At 67.6% G+C, this 19,438-nt stretch overlaps 1 protein-coding gene across 1 annotated transcript; it reads right to left on the bottom strand.

Annotated features, from left to right (window-relative positions):
- Positions 1-1,540: 1,540 nt before the first annotated feature.
- NFKBID (NFKB inhibitor delta) lies at positions 1,541-16,336 on the bottom strand. Its single transcript, XM_068929467.1, has 12 exons — positions 16,283-16,336; positions 13,808-13,896; positions 13,637-13,670; positions 11,231-11,394; positions 10,199-10,407; positions 9,830-9,935; positions 8,496-8,642; positions 7,807-7,858; positions 7,211-7,347; positions 6,891-7,004; positions 4,323-4,487; positions 1,541-2,382 (listed from the first exon to the last, which is right to left on the bottom strand). The coding sequence occupies exons 1-12, from the start codon at positions 16,296-16,298 to the stop codon at positions 2,326-2,328; spliced, it is 1,290 nt and encodes a 429-aa protein (XP_068785568.1). The 5' UTR covers positions 16,299-16,336; the 3' UTR covers positions 1,541-2,325.
- Positions 16,337-19,438: the final 3,102 nt, after the last annotated feature.

Consider the following 19,438-nt stretch of genomic DNA (forward strand, 5'->3'; position numbering starts at 1 on the left):
CCTTCTCGGGATGGGGGGGGGGCGCCCGGACGCCTGGGCCCCTTCTCGGGTGGGGGGGGCGCCCGGACGCCTGGGCCCCTTCTTGGGGGGGGCACCTGGACGCCTGGGCCCCTTCTCGGGTGGGGGGGGGGCGCCCGGACGCCTGGGCCCCTTCTCGGGGGGGGGGGTGCCCGGACGCCTGGGCCCCCCGGTGGCTCACAGGTGCCTCCCCCCCCCCCAGCTGAGCTCCGTGGGGTCGGGGCCCCCCCCCGGCGAGACGCCCCCCTGGGACCCCGGCACGGGTGAGTACAGCGTGGGGGGGGGGGTCCGGCCCCCCCACCGAAACCGCCGTCCCGAAAGTGCCCCCCACTGAAATGTTCCCCTTGAAACCGCCGTCCCGAAACTACCCCCCACCGAAACTGCCATCCTGAAAGTGCTCCCCACCGAAACTGCCGCCCCTGGATACTGCCCCCCCTGAAACTGCACCCCCAAAACCGCCCCCCCTGAAACTGCCCCCCCCCCAGGTTTCGACCCCCACCCCTACGAGGACGTGCTGGACTGGGGGGTCTACGAGGAGGTGAGAGGGCGCCCGGACGCCTGGGCCCTTTGGGGTGGGGGTGGGGGGATTATGAGATGAGCGGGGCCCAGACGCCTGGGTCCCTCCCGGACGCCTGGGCCCCCGTGACCTCTTGCCCCCCACCCCCACCCCCGCAGGTGCCCCCCCCGGAGCTGCCGCCCCCCCCGAACCCGCTCGTCACCCGCTGGGGGGAGCTGGTCTGAGCGGGGAGGCGACCCCAATAAACCCCGCCCCCGAGGGGGAGGAGCCAACCGGCGTCACGTGTCTGAACTGGGGGGGAGGGGTCTGGATCCTGTCCCCGGACGCCTGGGCCCCCCCCGGACGCCTGGGTCCCCCCCGGACGCCTGGGCCTCTCCCGGACGCCTGGGCCCCCCCCGGACGCCTGGGCCCCTCCCCGGATGCCTGGGCCCCTCCCGGACGCCTGGGCCCCCCCCCAGACGCCTGGGCCCCTCCCGGACGCCTGGGCCCCTCCCCAGACGCCTGGGCCCCCCCCGGACGCCTGGGCCCCCCCCGGACACCTGGGCCCCTCCCGGACACCTGGGCCCCTCCCTGGACGCCTGGGCCCCTCCCCGGACACCTGGGCCCCTTCCCCGGACACCTGGGCCCCTCTCGGACACCTGGGCCCCTCCCGGACACCTGGGCCCCTTATGAGTTACCTTTTTCCAGCCCTCCCCCCCCAAATCGCAGCCACTCGCTCCGGCCGATCAGGAGGTTTTATTTCAGAGCGGGGGATGGGCAGGGGACACGCCCCTCCCCCCGCCTTCCCAGTCCCCCCATCCCAGTACAAACCAGTTCCCCCACTTTGAGCCTCCCCCCCATTCCCACCCCCCTCCCCCGCTTTGGGTCCCCCCCCTCCTTTCAGCGCCTCCCCCCCCCCCAATTAAGCACCTCATTAAGGAGGATAACGAGCCAGGTCTCCTCCCCCATGGGGGTCTCTCCCCTCTCCCCCCTTTCCCCGAATTTGGGGAGGGGGCGGGGTGATACGCGAGGGGGCGGGGCTACACGGCAGCCCCGCCCCCTCCGAAGGCATTGCGGTGGGCCCCTTTCTTAAAGGGGCAACGACCCCCCCCTTAAAGGGGGCAGCACCCCCCCTTAAAGGGGCAACACTTTCCCTTTAAGGGAGGGCCCACATCTTCTTAAAGAGGCAACGCCCCCTTCTTAAAGGGGTAACGCCCCCCTTAAAGGGGCAATGTCCTCTTTCTTAAAGGGGTTCCACTCTCCCTTAAAAGGGTGGGCCACGCCCTCTTAAAGAGGCAACGCCCTCTTAAGAAGGGCAACGCCCCCTTCTTCAAGGGGCAACATCCTCTTTCTTAAAGGGGCAACGCCCCTAAAGGCAGGGAGGGAAGAGGGTGCCCGGATGCCTGGGCCCCTTGGGCCCCCCCTTCCCTGTTTTAACCTTCTCAGCCCCCCGCCCCCCAAAAAACCAACGTGGTTCGGAGATTCATTTCACAGAAATGAGGGGGTCGGGGGGGACCCGGATGCCTGGGTCCCTCGGGGTGGGGAGGGGGGAAGCTCCGCTCCCTCCTCCCCTTACCAACCCCCCCCGCCCCAAAATGACGGATTTCACGGAAATCGAGGAAAATGAAGCACCCCGGACGCCTGGGTCCCTCCCGTGGCGGGGACCCCTTCCCCCCCCCCCTTTGCGCTAGGAGGGACCCAGGCGTCCGGGACCCCTCCTGTCCCCCCCTCCTTCCCCGGTGGGAGGTGCTGGAGGGGGGGGCAGTTCTGGGGGGGGAGGGGCTCCCTCTGACGTCACTTCCGGGGTGTCCCTAGGAGGCGGGGGAGGGGCGGCGGGCGGCCCGGCGGCTCTTCAGGAGGAGGCGGAGCTGGAGGGGGGGGAGGGGCCGGTCGGGGGGGGACCCCGAAATTGGGGGGGAGGGGACAAAGGCTGGGGGGAGGGGCAGGAGATGGGGGTCCCCCGGAAAGGGGGGTTGGGGGATTCGGGGGGGGGAAGGGGGGATTTGGGGCAGAGGAGGGGGATGTTGGGGTGCAGGAAGGGGATTTTGGGGTGAAAGGGGAGGATTTAGGGCACAGGAGGGGGATTTAGGGGTGCAGGGGGGCGGTTTTGGGGTGAAAAGGGGTGATTTGGGGCGGAGGAGGGGGATTTAGGGGTGCAGGGGAGCGATTTTGGGGTGAAAAGGGGTGATTTGGGGTGGAGGAGGGGGATTTAGGGGTGCAGGGGGGCGATTTTGGGGTGAAAAGGGGTGATTTGGGGCAGAGGAGGGGGATTTAGGGGTGCAGGGGGGCGATTTTGGGGTGAAAAGGGGTGATTTGGGGAAGAGGAGGGGATTTGGGGGTGCAGGGGGGCAATTTTGGGGTGAAAAGGGGTGATTTGGGGCGGAGGAGGGGGATTTAGGGGTGCAGGGGGGCGATTTTGGGGTGAAAAGGGGTGATTTGGGGCAGAGGAGGGGATTTGGGGTGCAGGGGGGCAATTTTGGGGTGAAAAGGGGTGATTTGGGGCGGAGGAGGGGGATTTAGGGGTGCAGGGGGGCGGTTTTGGGGTGAAAAGAGGATTTGGGGCAGAGAAGGGGGATTTGGGGTGCAGGGGGGCGGTTTTGGGGTGAAAAGAGGATTTGGGGCAGAGAAGGGGGATTTGGGGTGCAGGGGGGCGATTTTGGGGTGAAAAGGGGTGATTTGGGGTGGAGGAGGGGGATTTAGGGGTGCAGGGGGGCGATTTTGGGGTGAAAAGGGGTGATTTGGGGCGGAGGAGGGGGATTTAGGGGTGCAGGGGGGCGATTTTGGGGTGAAAAGAGGATTTGGGGCAGAGAAGGGGGATTTAGGGGTGCAGGGGGGCAATTTTGGGGTGAAAAGGGGTGATTTGGGGCAGAGGAGGGGGATTTAGGGGTGCAGGGGGGCGATTTTGGGGTGAAAAGGGGTGATTTGGGGAAGAGGAGGGGATTTGGGGGTGCAGGGGGGCAATTTTGGGGTGAAAAGGGGTGATTTGGGGCAGAGGAGGGGGATTTAGGGGTGCAGGGGGGCGATTTTGGGGTGAAAAGGGGTGATTTGGGGAAGAGGAGGGGATTTGGGGGTGCAGGGGGGCAATTTTGGGGTGAAAAGGGGTGATTTGGGGCGGAGGAGGGGGATTTAGGGGTGCAGGGGGGCGATTTTGGGGTGAAAAGGGGTGATTTGGGGCAGAGGAGGGGATTTGGGGTGCAGGGGGGCAATTTTGGGGTGAAAAGGGGTGATTTGGGGCGGAGGAGGGGGATTTAGGGGTGCAGGGGGGCGGTTTTGGGGTGAAAAGAGGATTTGGGGCAGAGAAGGGGGATTTAGGGGTGCAGGGGGGCAATTTTGGGGTGAAAAGGGGTGATTTGGGGCAGAGGAGGGGGATTTAGGGGTGCAGGGGGGCGGTTTTGGGGTGAAAAGGGGTGATTTGGGGCAGAGAAGGGGGATTTGGGGTGCAGGGGGGCAATTTTGGGGTGAAAAGGGGTGGTTTGGGGCGGAGGAGGGGGATTTGGGGTGCAGGGGGGCAATTTTGGGGTGAAAAGGGGTGGTTTGGGGCGGAGGAGGGGGATTTGGGGTGCAGGGGGGCAATTTTGGGGTGAAAAGGGGTGGTTTGGGGCGGAGGAGGGGGATTTGGGGTGCAGGGGGGCAATTTTGGGGTGAAAAGGGGTGGTTTGGGGCGGAGGAGGGGGATTTGGGGTGCAGGGGGGCAATTTTGGGGTGAAAAGGGGTGGTTTGGGGCGGAGGAGGGGGATTTGGGGTGCAGGAGGCGGCCCGGGGGGGCGGGGGCAGGATTTGGGGCGCCGGGCGGGTTTCGGGGACCCACCTGGTCGCCGGCGGGGCCGGGGGGCAGCAGCCCGTGGGGCAGGTCGTGCTCGAGGTTGCGGGCGCCGGGGTCGGCCCCCCAGGCCAGGAGCAGCCGGACGAGGGGCTCCTGGCTGGGCCCCCCCGACAGCGCCGCCGCCATGTGCAGGGGGGTGTTGCCGTGGGCCTGGGGGTGACGGTGACGTTGGGGGGGGTCCGGGGACTCCCCAAGCACCGTAGGTGCCCCCCGAAGCCCTCTAGATCCCCCCAAGCTGCCTACAGCTCTCATAGAGGCCCCCAAGCCCCATAGATTTCCCCTCAGTGCCCCATAGATCCGCCACGGACACCCCCAAGGTCCCGTAGATACCTCCGAGCCCACCACAGATCCACCACAGACACCCCCAAGGCCCCATAGATACCTCCAACCCCACCACAGATCCACCACAGACACCCCCAAGGGCCCATAGATACCTCCAACCCCACCACAGATCCACCACAGACACCCCCAAGGGCCCATAGATACCTCCAACCCCACCACAGATCCACCACAGACACCCCCAAGGGCCCATAGATACCTCCAACCCCACCACAGATCCACCACAGACACCCCCAAGGGCCCATAGATACCTCCAACCCCACCATAGATCCACCACAGACACCCCCAAGGCCCCATAGATCCCTTCAAGCCAACCATAGATCCACCGCAGACACACCCCAGGCCCCATAGATCCCTTCAAGCCACCATAGATCCACTACTGACACCCCCAAGGCCCCATAGATCCCTTCAAGCCAACCATAGATCCACCATAGACACCCCCAAGGGCCCATAGATACCTCCAACCCCACCACAGATCCACCACAGACACCCCCAAGGGCCCATAGATACCTCCAACCCCACCATAGATCCACCATAGACACCCCCAAGGGCCCATAGATACCTCCAACCCCACCACAGATCCACCACAGACACCCCCAAGGGCCCATAGATACCTCCAACCCCACCACAGATCCACCATAGACACCCCCAAGGTCCCATAGATACCTCTGAGCCCACCACAGATCCACTACTGACACCCCCAAGGCCCCATAGATCCCTTCAAGGCAACCATAGATCCACCATAGACACCCCCAAGGCCCCATAGATACCTCTGACCCCACCATAGATCCACCACAGACACACCCAAGGCCCCATAGATCCCTTCAAGCCAACCATAGATCCACCACAGACGCCCCCAAGGCCCCATAGATACCTCCAACCCCACCACAGATCCACCACAGACACCCCCAAGGGCCCATAGATACCTCCAACCCCACCATAGATCCACCATAGACACCCCCAAGGCCCCATAGATACCTCTGACCCCACCACAGATCCACCACAGACACCCCCAAGGGCCCATAGATACCTCCAACCCCACCATAGATCCACCACAGACACCCCCAAGGCCCCATAGATACCTCTGAGCCCACCACAGATCCACCACAGACACCCCCAAGGGCCCATAGATACCTCCAACCCCACCACAGATCCACCATAGACACCCCCAAGGTCCCATAGATACCTCTGAGCCCACCACAGATCCACTACTGACACCCCCAAGGCCCCATAGATCCCTTCAAGGCAACCATAGATCCACCATAGACACCCCCAAGGCCCCATAGATACCTCTGACCCCACCATAGATCCACCACAGACACACCCAAGGCCCCATAGATCCCTTCAAGCCAACCATAGATCCACCACAGACGCCCCCAAGGCCCCATAGATACCTCCAACCCCACCACAGATCCACCACAGACACCCCCAAGGGCCCATAGATACCTCCAACCCCACCATAGATCCACCATAGACACCCCCAAGGCCCCATAGATACCTCTGACCCCACCACAGATCCACCACAGACACCCCCAAGGGCCCATAGATACCTCCAACCCCACCATAGATCCACCACAGACACCCCCAAGGCCCCATAGATACCTCTGAGCCCACCACAGATCCACCACAGACACCCCCAAGGGCCCATAGATACCTCCAACCCCACCATAGATCCACCATAGACACCCCCAAGGTCCCATAGATACCTCTGAGCCCACCACAGATCCACCATAGACACCCCCAAGGTCCCATAGATACCTCTGAGCCCACCACAGATCCACTACTGACACCCCCAAGGCCCCATAGATCCCTTCAAGGCAACCATAGATCCACCATAGACACCCCCAAGGCCCCATAGATACCTCTGACCCCACCATAGATCCACCACAGACACACCCAAGGCCCCATAGCTCCCTTCAAGCCAACCATAGATCCACCACAGACGCCCCCAAGGCCCCATAGATACTTTCAGTGCCCCATAGATCCACCGCAGACACCCTCAAGCCCACACAGAACCTCCCGAATCTCCCCATAGATCCCCCATAGACATCTCCAGCCCCCCCGAGTCCCACCACCGATGCCCCCAAGGCCCTGTAGATCCTCACAGACATCCCCAACCCCCCCCCCCCAGATCCCTCGCAGACACCCCCAAAGGCCCCATAGAGCCTCCCCAACCCCACAGCTCGCCCACAGGCACGCAATGAGCCTCGTTACCTTCATGTTGACGAGGCGGGGGGCCACCCCGGGCTGGCGCAGGAGGAAGTGGGTGAGGGCCAGGTTCCCCCCTCGCACGGCCAAGTGCAGCACCGTCTGGCTGCTCTTCATGTCCTGCAGGGAAGGGACCCAGGCGTCCGGGGAGGGCGCCACGCATCACCCTCCCCCCAACCCACCCAAAGGGACCCAGGTGTCCGGGAGGCCCATCCCCAACCCCCTCCCACCCCGAAAGGACCCATCGTTTCTCCCCCTTCCCCAGCCACGGCTCCCTCCTGGGGGGCCCAGGCGTCCGAGGTGGGGGGGCCCAGGCGTCCGGGTACCTGGCTGCCGCAGTCGGCCCCCATGCGCAGCAGCAGCTCGACGCAGAGCAGCCGGTCCTGGGGGGGTCCGGCGGCGACCCCCCCCGCCCGCAGCGAGGCATTGTGGGATAGCACGGCGCAGTGCAGGGGGGTCTGGCCTGTGGGGTGGGGGGTCACGATGAGCACCCCTTCCCCCCCCCCAACCCCCCCCTCCGAGAAACGCCCCCCCAAAATAGGGACCTACCAAATTCCCCGAGGGGCCCCCCCCCAAATTGGGGATTCTCCCCCTGCCGAGACCCCCCCCCAATATTAGGGATCCCCCCAAATGAGGGGGATAAGAGACCCCTCCCCCAGGACTCCCCAAAATTGGGGACCCCCCCAAACCAGAGACCCCCCCCCGCAGGGACTCCCCTAGAGAAGAAACTCCCCCCAGGAGCCCCCCCCAAAAGGGTGACCCCCAAATTGGGGACTCTCAGGACCCCCCCCAAAAGAGATGTCCCCCTCCCCAAAGGCCGCCCCCAAATCCCCCCCAATTTGAGGACCTTCATGACCCCCTCCCAAAATGGAGACCCCCCCCCAAATTGGGGACCAGCTCCCCCCCCCCCAAATTTTCCCACCTTCGAAGTTCCTCGCCTCGACGTTCACGGGGACCCCGGACGCCATCACGGCCTGGGGGGGGGGGGGTGAGGGGTGAGAGCCCGGACGCCTGGGTCCCTCGGGACCCGGACACCTGGGCCCCCCGGGGAGGCGGTTAGAGGGGGGGATCCGGACGCCTGGGTCTCTTTGGGGGGGGTGGGACGTCCCGGACGCCTGGGTCCCTTGTGGGGGGGGGTGGGACGTCCCGGACGCCTGGGTCCCTTTGTGGGGGGGGGACGTCCCGGATGCCTGGGTCCCCTTGTGGGGGGGGGGTGGGATGTCCCGGACGCCTGGGTCCCTTTGGGGGGGGGTGGGACGTCCCGGACGCCTGGGTCCCTTTGGGGGGGGGTGGGATGTCCCAGACGCCTGGGTCCCCTTTGTGGGGGGTGGGACGTCCCGGACGCCTGGGTCCCTTTGGGGAGGGTGGGACGTCCCGGACGCCTGGGTCCCTTTGGGGGGGGTGGGACGTCCCGGACGCCTGGGTCCCTTTGGGGGGGGTGGGACGTCCCGGACGCCTGGGTCCCTTTGGGGGGGGGGTGGGACGTCCCGGACGCCTGGGTCCCTTGTGGGGGGGTGGGACGTCCCGGACGCCTGGGTCCCCTTGTGGGGGGGGTGGGACATCCCGGACGCCTGGGTCCCTTGGGGGGGGTAGGGGTGCGGGGGGTCGTACCCGCAGGACGCGGGGCAGCCCGTAGGTGGCCGCGAGGTGCAGGACGGTTCGGCCCCGGTGGTCGGCGGCGTCCGGGTCGGCCCCCAGGGCCAGCAGGTCCCCGACCACCCCGGGGGCGGCCGCTGCTGCCGCCACCAGCAGCGGCGTCTGGGGGGGGGGGAAAGGTTGGGGGACGGGGGTCAGGGTTTCGGGGGGGCTCGTTACCCCCCGTTACGCCCTTATTACTCTTGTTTCCTCGTTATTACCCTTGTTAATACCCTATTAACATCCTATTACACCGTTATTAACCCGTTATTACACTCTTACCCCCTTGTTATCGTTGTTCCCTTATTACTACCGCTTTACCGCGCTGCTACCCCCAAACGCCGTTGTCACCCCCACAACTCAGTTATTCCCCCATTATCACCCCCCATAACCCCATTATCACCCCATAACCCCGTTATTACCCCATTATCACCCCATAGCTCCATTATCGCCCCATATAACCCCATTATCATCCCGTAACCCCATTACTACCCCATTATCACCCCCCATAACCCCGTTATTACCCCTTTATCACCCCGTTATCACCCCATAACCCCATTATTACCCCACATAACCCCATTATCCTCCCATTATCATCCCATTATCACCCCCATAGCCCCATTATTACCCCACATAACCCCATTATCACCCCGTTATCACCCCATAACCCCGTTATTACCCCATATAACCCCATTATCACCCCATAACCCCGTTATTACCCCATTATCACCCCCATAACCCCGTTATTACCCCATAACCCCATTAATACCCCATTATCACCCCCATAACCCCGTTATTATCCCATTATCACCCCCCATAACCCCGTTATTACCCCATAACCCCATTAATACCACATTATCACCCCATAACCCCATTATCACCTTGCATAATCCCATTATCATCCCATTATCACCCCCATAGCCCCATTATTACCCCATATAACCCCATTATCACCCCATAACCCCATTATTACCCCATTTTCACCCCACATAACCCCATTGTTACCCCATTATCTCCCCCATTAACCAGTTATTACACCCATTATCACCCAGCTGCCCCCGTCACCCTGATATTACCCCGTTATTACCCCCATTACCACCCCACCCACTTACCATCCCATTAACCCCTATTACCATGTTATTACTATGTTATTACTATGTAATTACTATGTAATTACTATGTCATTACTATGTCATTACCATGTTATTACTGTGTTATTTCCACATAATTACCATGCAATTCCCATGCAATTACCACATCATTGCCCCGTTATCACGCCATTGCGTCCCCCCCCCCCAAAACCCCCTTACCTTCCCGCGATGCTCCCGCAGCTCCAGCTGCCCCAGGGCCTCGAAGGCCTCGGCGGCCGCCCGGGCCGAAGCCCGCAGCCCCCGGGCGCAGAGCACGTGCAGCAGCCTGCGGCGGCCTCGTTAGCGTCCCCCCGCCTCGTTAACCCATCCCCTTCCCAGTCCCTTCCAACCCCATTCCCGGCCCCACCAGTTCCCAGTCCCCCCAGTTCCCCCCTCCCAGTCCATCCCCTTCCCAGTCCCCTTCAACCCCATTCCCGGCCCCACCAGTTCCCAGTCCCCCCAGTTCCCCCCTCCCGGTCCATCCCCTTCCTGAGCCCCCCCGGTCCCCCCCGCTCGGTCCCCCATGGGTGCCCCCTTCCCCGCGCTCACGTGTCCCCCTCCTCGTCCTGCCGCAGCAGCTCCCGGGGGTCCATGGCGCGGATGGCGGCGCGGGCGGCCGCCAGCTCCCCCGGGGTCGGCTCGGGCTCCGGGTCGGGCTCGGCCAACGGCCCCGGCGGGGCCCCCCCGGGTCCTGACGGGCCCCCTCCCGGCACCGGCAGGGCCCAGGCGGGGCCGGGGGGCCCGAAGGGGGCGGCGGCCTGTGGAAACGCCGGGGTCAGGGGTCGAGGGGCAGAGGTCGGGGGAGTTGGGTGGTCCCGACCCCGCCTCCTGCCCCGTTGGCCCCCCTGTTGGCCCAATTGCCCCCATCTCCAGCCCCGTTGACCCCCCGTTGGCCCAGTTGACTCCACGTCCACCTCCATTGACCCCCCCCGTTGGCCCAGTTGACCCCATATCCTGCCTCATTGACCCCCCGTTGGCCCAGTTGACCACATATCCAACCCCATTGACCCTGTTGGCCCAGTTGACCACACGTCCACCTCCATTGACCCCCCCGTTGGCCTAGTTGACCCCACGTCCACCTCCATTGACCCCCATTGGCCCAGTTGACTCCACGTCCAGCCCCATTGACCCCCCATTGGCCCAGCTGACCCCGCGTCCACCTCCATTGACCCCCATTGACCCAATTGTCCCCACCTCCAGCCCCATTGATCCCCCCAGTGGCCCAATTGACTTCATGTCCAGCCTCATTGACCCCCCATTGGCCCAGTTGACCCCGCATCCAACCCCGTTGACCCCCTGTTGGTCCAGTTGTCCCTGTATCCAGCCTCACTGACCCCCCGTTGGCCCAGTTGACCCTGTGTCCTGCCCCATTGACCCCCCGTTGGCCCAGTTGACCCCACATCCACCTCCATTGACCCTCTGTTGGCCCAGTTGACCACGCATCCAACCCCACTGACCCCCCCGTTGGCCCAGTTGTCCCCATATCCAGCCTCATTGACCCCTCCCATTGGCCCAGTTGTCCTCACGTCCTGCCCCATTGACCCCCCATTGGCCCAGTTGCCCCTAGGGGCCCCCTCTCACCTGGCAGCCCCCCGGGTTGGGGATCGCAGCCCCATAGGGTCCCTCCGGGCCACCGTGGGGTACAGGGGGGACCCCGCAGGCCCCGGCATTAGTGGCAGCTGGTGGGGCCCCAGACCAGGTGGCAGCAGATGGGGATGGGGATGGAGCCACCGGGATGGTGGGACCTGGGGAGAGATGTCGGGGGGGTACATGGGGGGACATGGCAGGACATTAAGGGCATGGAGGGGACATGGAGGGACATGGGGGACATGGGGGGACGTGGGGGGACGTGGGGGGACGTGGGGGGACATGGAGGGACGTGGGGGGATGTGGGGGGATGTGGGGGACATGGGGGACATGGGGGACATGGGGGGACATGGGGGGACGTGGGGGGACATGGAGGGACATGGAGGGACATGGAGGGACGTGGGGGGACATGGGGGGTCATGGAGGGACATGGGGGGACATGGGGGACATGGGGGACATGGGGGGACACGGGGGACATGGAGGGACATGGGGGGACATGGGGGGACATGGGGGGACATGGAGGGACATGGGGGGACATGGGGGACATGGGGGACATGGGGGGACACGGGGGGACACGGGGGACATGGAGGGACATGGAGGGACATGGGGGGACATGGAGGGACGTGGGGGGACATGGAGGGACGTGGGGGGACATGGGGGGTCATGGAGGGACATGGGGGGACATGGGGGACATGGGGGACATGGGGGGACACGGGGGACATGGAGGGACATGGGGGGACATGGAGGGACATGGGGGGACATGGGGGACATGGGGGACATGGGGGAACACGGGGGACATGGAGGGACATGGAGGGACATGGAGGGACATGGGGGGACATGGGGGGGACATGGGGGGACATGGAGGGACATGGAGGGACATGGGGGGACATGGGGGGACATGGGGGGACATGGGGGGACATGGGGGACATGGGGGGACACGGAGGACATGGGGGACATGGAGGACATGGGGGACATGGGGGGACATGGGGGGACATGGGGGGACATGGAGGGACATGGGGGGACATGGGGGGACATGGGGGACATGGAGGGACATGGGGGGACATGGGGGGACATGGGGGGACATGGGGGACATGGAGGGACATGGAGGGACATGGAGGGACATGGGGGGACATGGGGGGACATGGGGGACATGGGGGGACATGGGGGACACGGGGGACACGGAGGACATGGGGGACATGGAGGACATGGGGGACATGGGGGGACATGGGGGGACATGGGGGACACGGGGGACACGGGGGACACGGGGGGACACGGAGGGACATGGAGGGACACGGAGGGACATGGAGGACATGGGGGGACATGGAGGACATGGGGGGACATGGGGGGACATGGGGGACATGGGGGGACATGGGGGGACATGGGGGGACATGGAGGGACATGGGGGGACATGGAGGACATGGGGGACATGGAGGGACATGGAGGGACATGGGGGACATGGAGGGACATGGAGGGACATGGGGGGACATGGAGGGACATGGGGGGACATGGGGGGACATGGAGGGACATGGGGGACATGGGGGACATGGGGGGACATGGGGGACATGGGGGGACATGGAGGGACATGGGGGGACATGGAGGACATGGGGGGACATGGGGGACATGGGGGGACATGGAGGGACATGGGGGGACATGGAGGACATGGGGGGACATGGGGGACACGGGGGGACATGGAGGGACATGGAGGGACATGGAGGGACATGGAGGGACATGGGGGGACATGGGGGACATGGAGGGACATGGAGGGACATGGAGGACATGGGGGGACATGGGGGACATGGGGGACATGGGGGGACATGGAGGGACATGGAGGACATGGGGGGACATGGGGGACATGGAGGGACATGGGGGGACATGGGGACATGGGGGACATGGGGGGACATGGGGGGACATGGAGGACATGGGGGACATGGGGGGACATGGAGGGACATGGGGGGACATGGGGGGACATGGGGGACATGGAGGGACATGGGGGACACGGGGGACATGGAGGGACATGGGGGGACATGGAGGGACATGGGGGACATGGGGGGACATGGGGGGACATGGGGGGACATGGGGGGACATGGGGGACATGGGGGGACATGAGGGACATGGGGGGACATGGAGGGACATGGGGGACACAGGGGGACATGGGGGGACATGGGGGACACGGGGGACATGGGGGACACGGGGGGACATGGAGGGACACGGGGGGACACGGGGGACATGGGGGGACATGGGGGGACATGGAGGGACACGGGGGGACACGGGGGACATGGGGGGACATGGAGGGACATGGAGGACATGGGGGGACACGGAGGGACATGGGGGGACACGGGGGGACATGGGGGGACATGGGGGGACATGGGGGACACGGGGGACATGGGGGGGGTCACTCACCCGCCGGCAGGTGCAGGGGGGACACGGCCGTGCCCTGGGGGAGGGGGACAAGGAGGGTCAGAGCGGTCCCAGGCATCCGGGCGGGGGTGGTGGGATGGCCCCGGCGGGGGCGGGGAGGGGGGCTGGGGCCGCCCCCGGACGCCTGGGCCCCTCGGGGCTGGGGTCACTCACCGGGGGTCGGTCGCCGGCGCCCTGCTGCTGCCTCAGCACCTTCAGGAGCTGCTTCACCGTCTGGGGGGGCGACGCGGGGGGGCGGCCGCCTGCGGGGACAGCGGCAGCCGGACGCCTGGGACCCCCCCCACCCCGCCGGACGCCTGGGCCCTCGGGGGTACCCGGACGCCTGGGACCCCTGGACACCTGGACCCTCGGACACCTGGACCCTCGGGGGTACCTGGACGCCTGGGACCCCCTCGGACGCCTGGCCCCCCCCCCCGGACGCCTGGGCCCTCAGGGGCACCCAGACACCTGGGCCCTCAGGGGCACCTGGACGCCTGGGACCTCCTGGACACCTGGGTCCCCCCCGGATGCCTGGGCCCTCAGGGGCACCCGGATGCCTGGGACCCCCCCCCGGACACCTGGGCCCTCAGGGGCACCTGGACGCCTGGGACCTCCTGGACACCTGGGTCCCCCCCGGATGCCTGGGCCCTCAGGGGCACCTGGATGCCTGGGACCCCCCCCCCCGGACACCTGGGCCCTCAGGGGCACCCAGACACCTGGGACCTCCTGGACGCCTGGGCCCCCCCCCCGGACACCTGGGCCCTCAGGGGCACCTGGATGCCTGGGACCCCCCCGGACGCCTGGGACCTCCCCGGACGCCTGGGCCCCCTCCGGACGCCTGGGCCCTCAGGGGCACCTGGATGCCTGGGACCCCCCCGGACGCCTGGGCCCCCTCCGGACACCTGGGCCCTCAGGGGCACCCAGATGCCTGGGACCCCCCCGGATGCCTGGGACCTCCCCGGACGCCTGGGCCCCCTCCGGACGCCTGGGCCCTCGGAGGCACCCAGATGCCTGGGACTTCCCGGATGCCTGGGCCCTCCCCCCGGATACCTGGGCCCTCAGGGGCACCCGGACGCCTGGGAACCTCCCGGACACCTGGGCCCCGCAGCGGGTGGAGCAAGGGCTCTCGGACGCCTGGGCCCCCGGAGGGAGCGCAGCGGGTTTTTCCGCCATGGAAACCCGCGAGGAAGTGACGTAGCCCGGACGCCTGGGTCCCCGCCGCCCTCACGCTCTCCACCCCCTCTCCCTCCCTCCCCGGGGGGACCCAGGCGTCCGGGGGCTCCCCATGTCCCTGGGAGGGGTGGGGGGAGCAGGGATTCCCCCGGACGCCTGGGTCCCCTCAGGTGGGGGGGGGGCAGAGCTGGGAGACACGTGGATGCCTGGGCCCCTCCCGGACGCCTGGGCCCCCCCGAACGCCTGGGCCCCCCGGCTATTTGGGTGCCTTCCTTAGATGCCTGGGCCCGCCCCCACCCCCCCAGACACCTGGGCCCCTCCCAGACACCTGGATCCCTCCCCGGACGCCTGGGCCCCCTGCGGGGGCGATTGGGGCAGCGGAGCAGGGACGCGGAATCCCCGCCGGCTGCTACGTCATGGGGAAGCCCCGCCCCGCCCCCGCGGAGACCCGAGGGGGCGGGGCCAGGACGGGACACGCCCCCTCCCGGGATCCCCTTCCCCCGCCCCTGTAGGGGACACATGGAGAAACTCCTTGTGGAGGGGCCCAGGCGTCCAGGAGGGGCCCAGGCGTCCGGGGAGGGGCCCAGGCGTCCGGGAGGGGCCCAAGTGTCGGGGGGGACCCAGGCATCCGGGAGGGACCCAGCTGTCCGGGAGGGACCCAGGTGTCCAGGGAGGGGCCCAGGTGTCCGGGGAGGGGCCCAGGTGTCCAGGAGGGGCCCAAGTGTCCGGGAGGGACCCAGGCGTCCGGGGGGGCCCAAGTGTCCGGGAGGGACCCAGGCATCCGGGAGGGGCCCAGGCGTCCAGGGAGGGGCCCAGGTGTCCAGGGGGACCCAGGCGTCCGGGAGGGACCCAGGTGTCTAGGAGGGACCCAGGTGTCCAGGGGGGCCCAGGCGTCCGGGAAGGGACCCAGGTGTCCGGGAGGGAGCCCAGGCATCCGGGGGGGACCCAGGCGTCCAGGGAGGGGCCCAGGTGTCCAGGGGGACCCAGGCGTCCGGGAGGGACCCAGGTGTCTAGGAGGGACCCAGGTGTCCAGGGGGACCCAGGCGTCCGGGAGGGACCCAGGTGTCTAGGAGGGACCCAGGCATCCAGGAGGGAGCCCAGGCATCCGGGGGGGACCCAGGCGTCCAGGAGGGACCCAGGTGTCTAGGAGGGACCCAGGCGTCCAGGAGGGGCCCAGGCATCCGGAGAGGGACCCAGGCATCCAGGAGGGGCCCAGGTGTCCGGGAGAGTCCCCATCACCCCCTCCTCTTAAAAAGCCCGCAAGCTGCATCCCTCTTAAAGGGCCAGCAGCTCTTAAAGGTCTCTCTTAAAGGGACAGTCCCCCGCTTTCGCTCTTAAAGGGACGGCGTCGCTCCCTTAGGTTGCCCCCCTCCTTCAGCCCCAGAAACCCAGGGTGGGACCCCCCCCCGGCGGCTTTTAAAGGGCCAGAGCCCCACCACCCACCAGGGTCTCTTAAAGGGCCGGCGCACCACGTACCTCTCTGGGGGCGCATCCCGCCGGGGCGCAAGGTCCAAATGGGGCCGGGCTGGGGCCGGGGCCCCTTTTAGGAGGGGAGGCCCCGCCCCGGAGGGAAACGCCACCAGCGTCGCCGCGGCGACAGGTGACACGAGGACCCGAGGCGGGGCCAAGGCCCGGACGCCTGGGCCCTTCCTCCCTCCCCAGGTGATGTCATCAGCGGCCCAGGGTGTCCCCTGCCGGGGCGATGGGTTTGGGGTGGGGTGGGGGGCGTGCTGGCCCTTTAAGGGTTCCCCCCGCCCCAACCAGGCCACCGTAAAGGTGGGGGAGGGGGGGAGCCCCTCTAGGGGGCGCCACCTCGGCTGGAAGGGCCCAGGCGTCCGGGGGTCCCGATATATCCCCTCCAATGGTGCTGTCACCCCAGGGACCCAGGTGTCCGGGGGGGTCCGGTGACACGGGGGACCCAGGCGTCCGGGAGAGGGGACCCAGGCGTCCGGGGGGTCCGGTGACACGGGGGACCCAGGCGTCCGGGAGAGGGGACCCAGGCGTCCTGGTTCCCCCTATTTCCCCCCACCCCATCTCTGGCTGAGGCCACCCGGACGCCTGGGTCCCTGGGGTGTCACTGGGTGCCCGGACGCCTGGGTCCCTTGACCCGGACGCCTGGGTCCCTGGGGTGTGACTGGGTGCCCGGACGCCTGGGTCCCTTGACCCGGACGCCTGGGTCCCCTGTGTCACTGGGTGCCCGGACGCCTGGGCCCCCTGTCCCAGATGCCTGGGTCCCCTGTGTCACTGGACCCCCGGACGCCTGGGTCCCCTGTCCCGGACGCCTGGGTCCCCTGTGTCACCAGACCCCTGGACGCCTGGGTCCCCTGTCCCGGACGCCTGGGTCCCCTGTGTCACTGGGTGCCCGGACGCCTGGGTCCCCTCTCCCGGACGCCTGGGTCCCTTGACCCGGACGCCTGGGTCCCCTGTGTCACCAGACCCCCGGACGCCTGGGTCCCCTGTCCCGGACGCCTGGGTCCCCTGTGTCACTGGGTGCCCGGACGCCTGGGTCCCCTCTCCCGGATGCCTGGGTCCCTTGACCCGGACGCCTGGGTCCCCTGTGTCACCAGACCCCCGGACGCCTGGGTCCCCTCTCCCGGACGCCTGGGTCCCCTGTGTCACCAGACCCCCGGACGCCTGGGTCCCTTGACCCGGACGCCTGGGTCCCCTGTGTCACCAGACCCCCGGACGCCTGGGTCCCCTGTCCCGGACGCCTGGGTCCCCTGTGTCACTGGGTGCCCGGACGCCTGGGTCCCCTCTCCCGGATGCCTGGGTCCCTTGACCCGGACGCCTGGGTCCCCTGTGTCACCAGACCCCCGGACGCCTGGGTCCCCTCTCCCGGACGCCTGGGTCCCCTGTGTCACCAGACCCCCGGACGCCTGGGTCCCCTGTCCCGGACGCCTGGGTCCCCTGTGTCACTGGGTGCCCGGACGCCTGGGTCCCCTCTCCCGGACGCCTGGGTCCCTTGACCCGGACGCCTGGGTCCCCTGTGTCACTGGGTGCCCGGACGCCTGGGTCCCCTCTCCCGGACGCCTGGGTCCCTTGACCCGGACGCCTGGGTCCCCTGTGTCACCAGACCCCCGGACGCCTGGGTCCCTGGGGTGTCACTGGGTGCCCGGACACCTGGGTCCCTTGACCTGGACGCCTGGGTCCACCGTGTCACTGGGTCCCCGGACGCCTGGGCCCCCTGTCCCAGATGCCTGGGTCCCCTGTGTCACTGGACCCCCGGACGCCTGGGTCCCCAGTCCCGGACTCCTGGGTCCATGGGGTGTCACTGGGTGCCCGGACGCCTGGGTCCCTTGTCCCGGACACCTGGGTCCCCTGTGTCGTGTCACTGGGTGCCTGGACACCTGGGTCCCTTGACCCGGACGCCTGGGTCCCCTGTGTCACTGGGTGCCCGGACGCCTGGGTCCCTTGACCCGGACGCCTGGGTCCCCTGTGTCACTGGGTGCCCGGACGCCTGGGTCCCCGGGTTTTATAGCAGGGGTATATTTAGGAGCGGGGGAGGGGACGTGGGGCCCCGGGTGAGTCAGCGCCGACCGCGGGGGCCCAGGCGTCCGGGCGCACCTGCGCCGCCCCCGCAAGCCGCCGGGGACCCAGGCGTCCGGGCGAGTCCCCCCCCCCCCCGCCCGGGGAACGCCTGGGTCCCCCCCCGAGGGCTGCGGGGGCGGACGGTGGGGGCGGGGGGAAGGGAGCAAGGGGCACCCGGACGCCTGGGCCCCCCCAGCCCAGCACGGAGGGGAGGGGCGGTATGCTAATGAGGGGGCGGGGATGGGGAGGGGGCGGGGCTTCTCGTTTAAAGCGGCGGGGGGGCGGGAACAGGGACTTGGTTTTGCTGCGTGCAGGGGCCCAGGCGTCCGGGAGCCCCTTCCCTCACCACCAAGGGGCCCAGGCGTCCGAGGGGCCCAGGCGTCCGGGAGCCCCTTCCCTCACCACCAAGGGGCCCAGGCGTCCGAGGGGCCCAGGCGTCCGGGAGCCCCTTCCATCATCACCAAGGGGCCCAGGCGTCCGAGGGGCCCAGGCGTCCGGGAGCCCCTTCCCCCCCCCCCCACCGAGGGGCCCAGGCGTCCGGGAGCCCCTTCCCCTCCACCCCCCCCACCAAGGGGCCGTGGGAGGTGGGGGCGGGGCTGAGCTCCCCGGACGCCCCTCCCCCCACATCCTGTTGCATTTCCCCCCCCACCCGGATGTGGGGGAGGGGAAAGGGCCCAGGAGTCCCGGCTGGGCGCTATGCGGGGCTCGACCTTCCTCCTCTTCCTCCTCCTCGGTGAGTCCCTCCCCCCGCCCCTCGGTTTCCCCGGACGCCTGGGCCCCTCCTGGGTGTGGGGTCGGGGTGTCCCGGACGCCTGGGCCCCTCCTGGGTGGGGGGGATTGGGGGGGTGTCCCGGACGCCTGGGCCCCTCCTGGGTGGGGGATGGGGGAGTGTCCCGGACGCCTGGGCCCCTCCTGGGTGGAGGGGGGATTGAGGGGGTGTCCCGGACGCCTGGGCCCCTCCTGGGTGGCAGATTGGAGGGGGTTATATTGGGGGGACTGGGAGGGGCCTGGGGGGTTATACTGGGAGGGACTGGGGGATTGGACTGGGGGGTACTGGGGGGTTGAACTGGGGTTATACTGGAAGGGGCAGGGGTTATACTGGGA

Source organism: Struthio camelus, unplaced genomic scaffold (genome assembly GCF_040807025.1).
Source record: "Struthio camelus isolate bStrCam1 unplaced genomic scaffold, bStrCam1.hap1 HAP1_SCAFFOLD_115, whole genome shotgun sequence".
Lineage (NCBI taxonomy): Eukaryota > Metazoa > Chordata > Aves > Struthioniformes > Struthionidae > Struthio > Struthio camelus.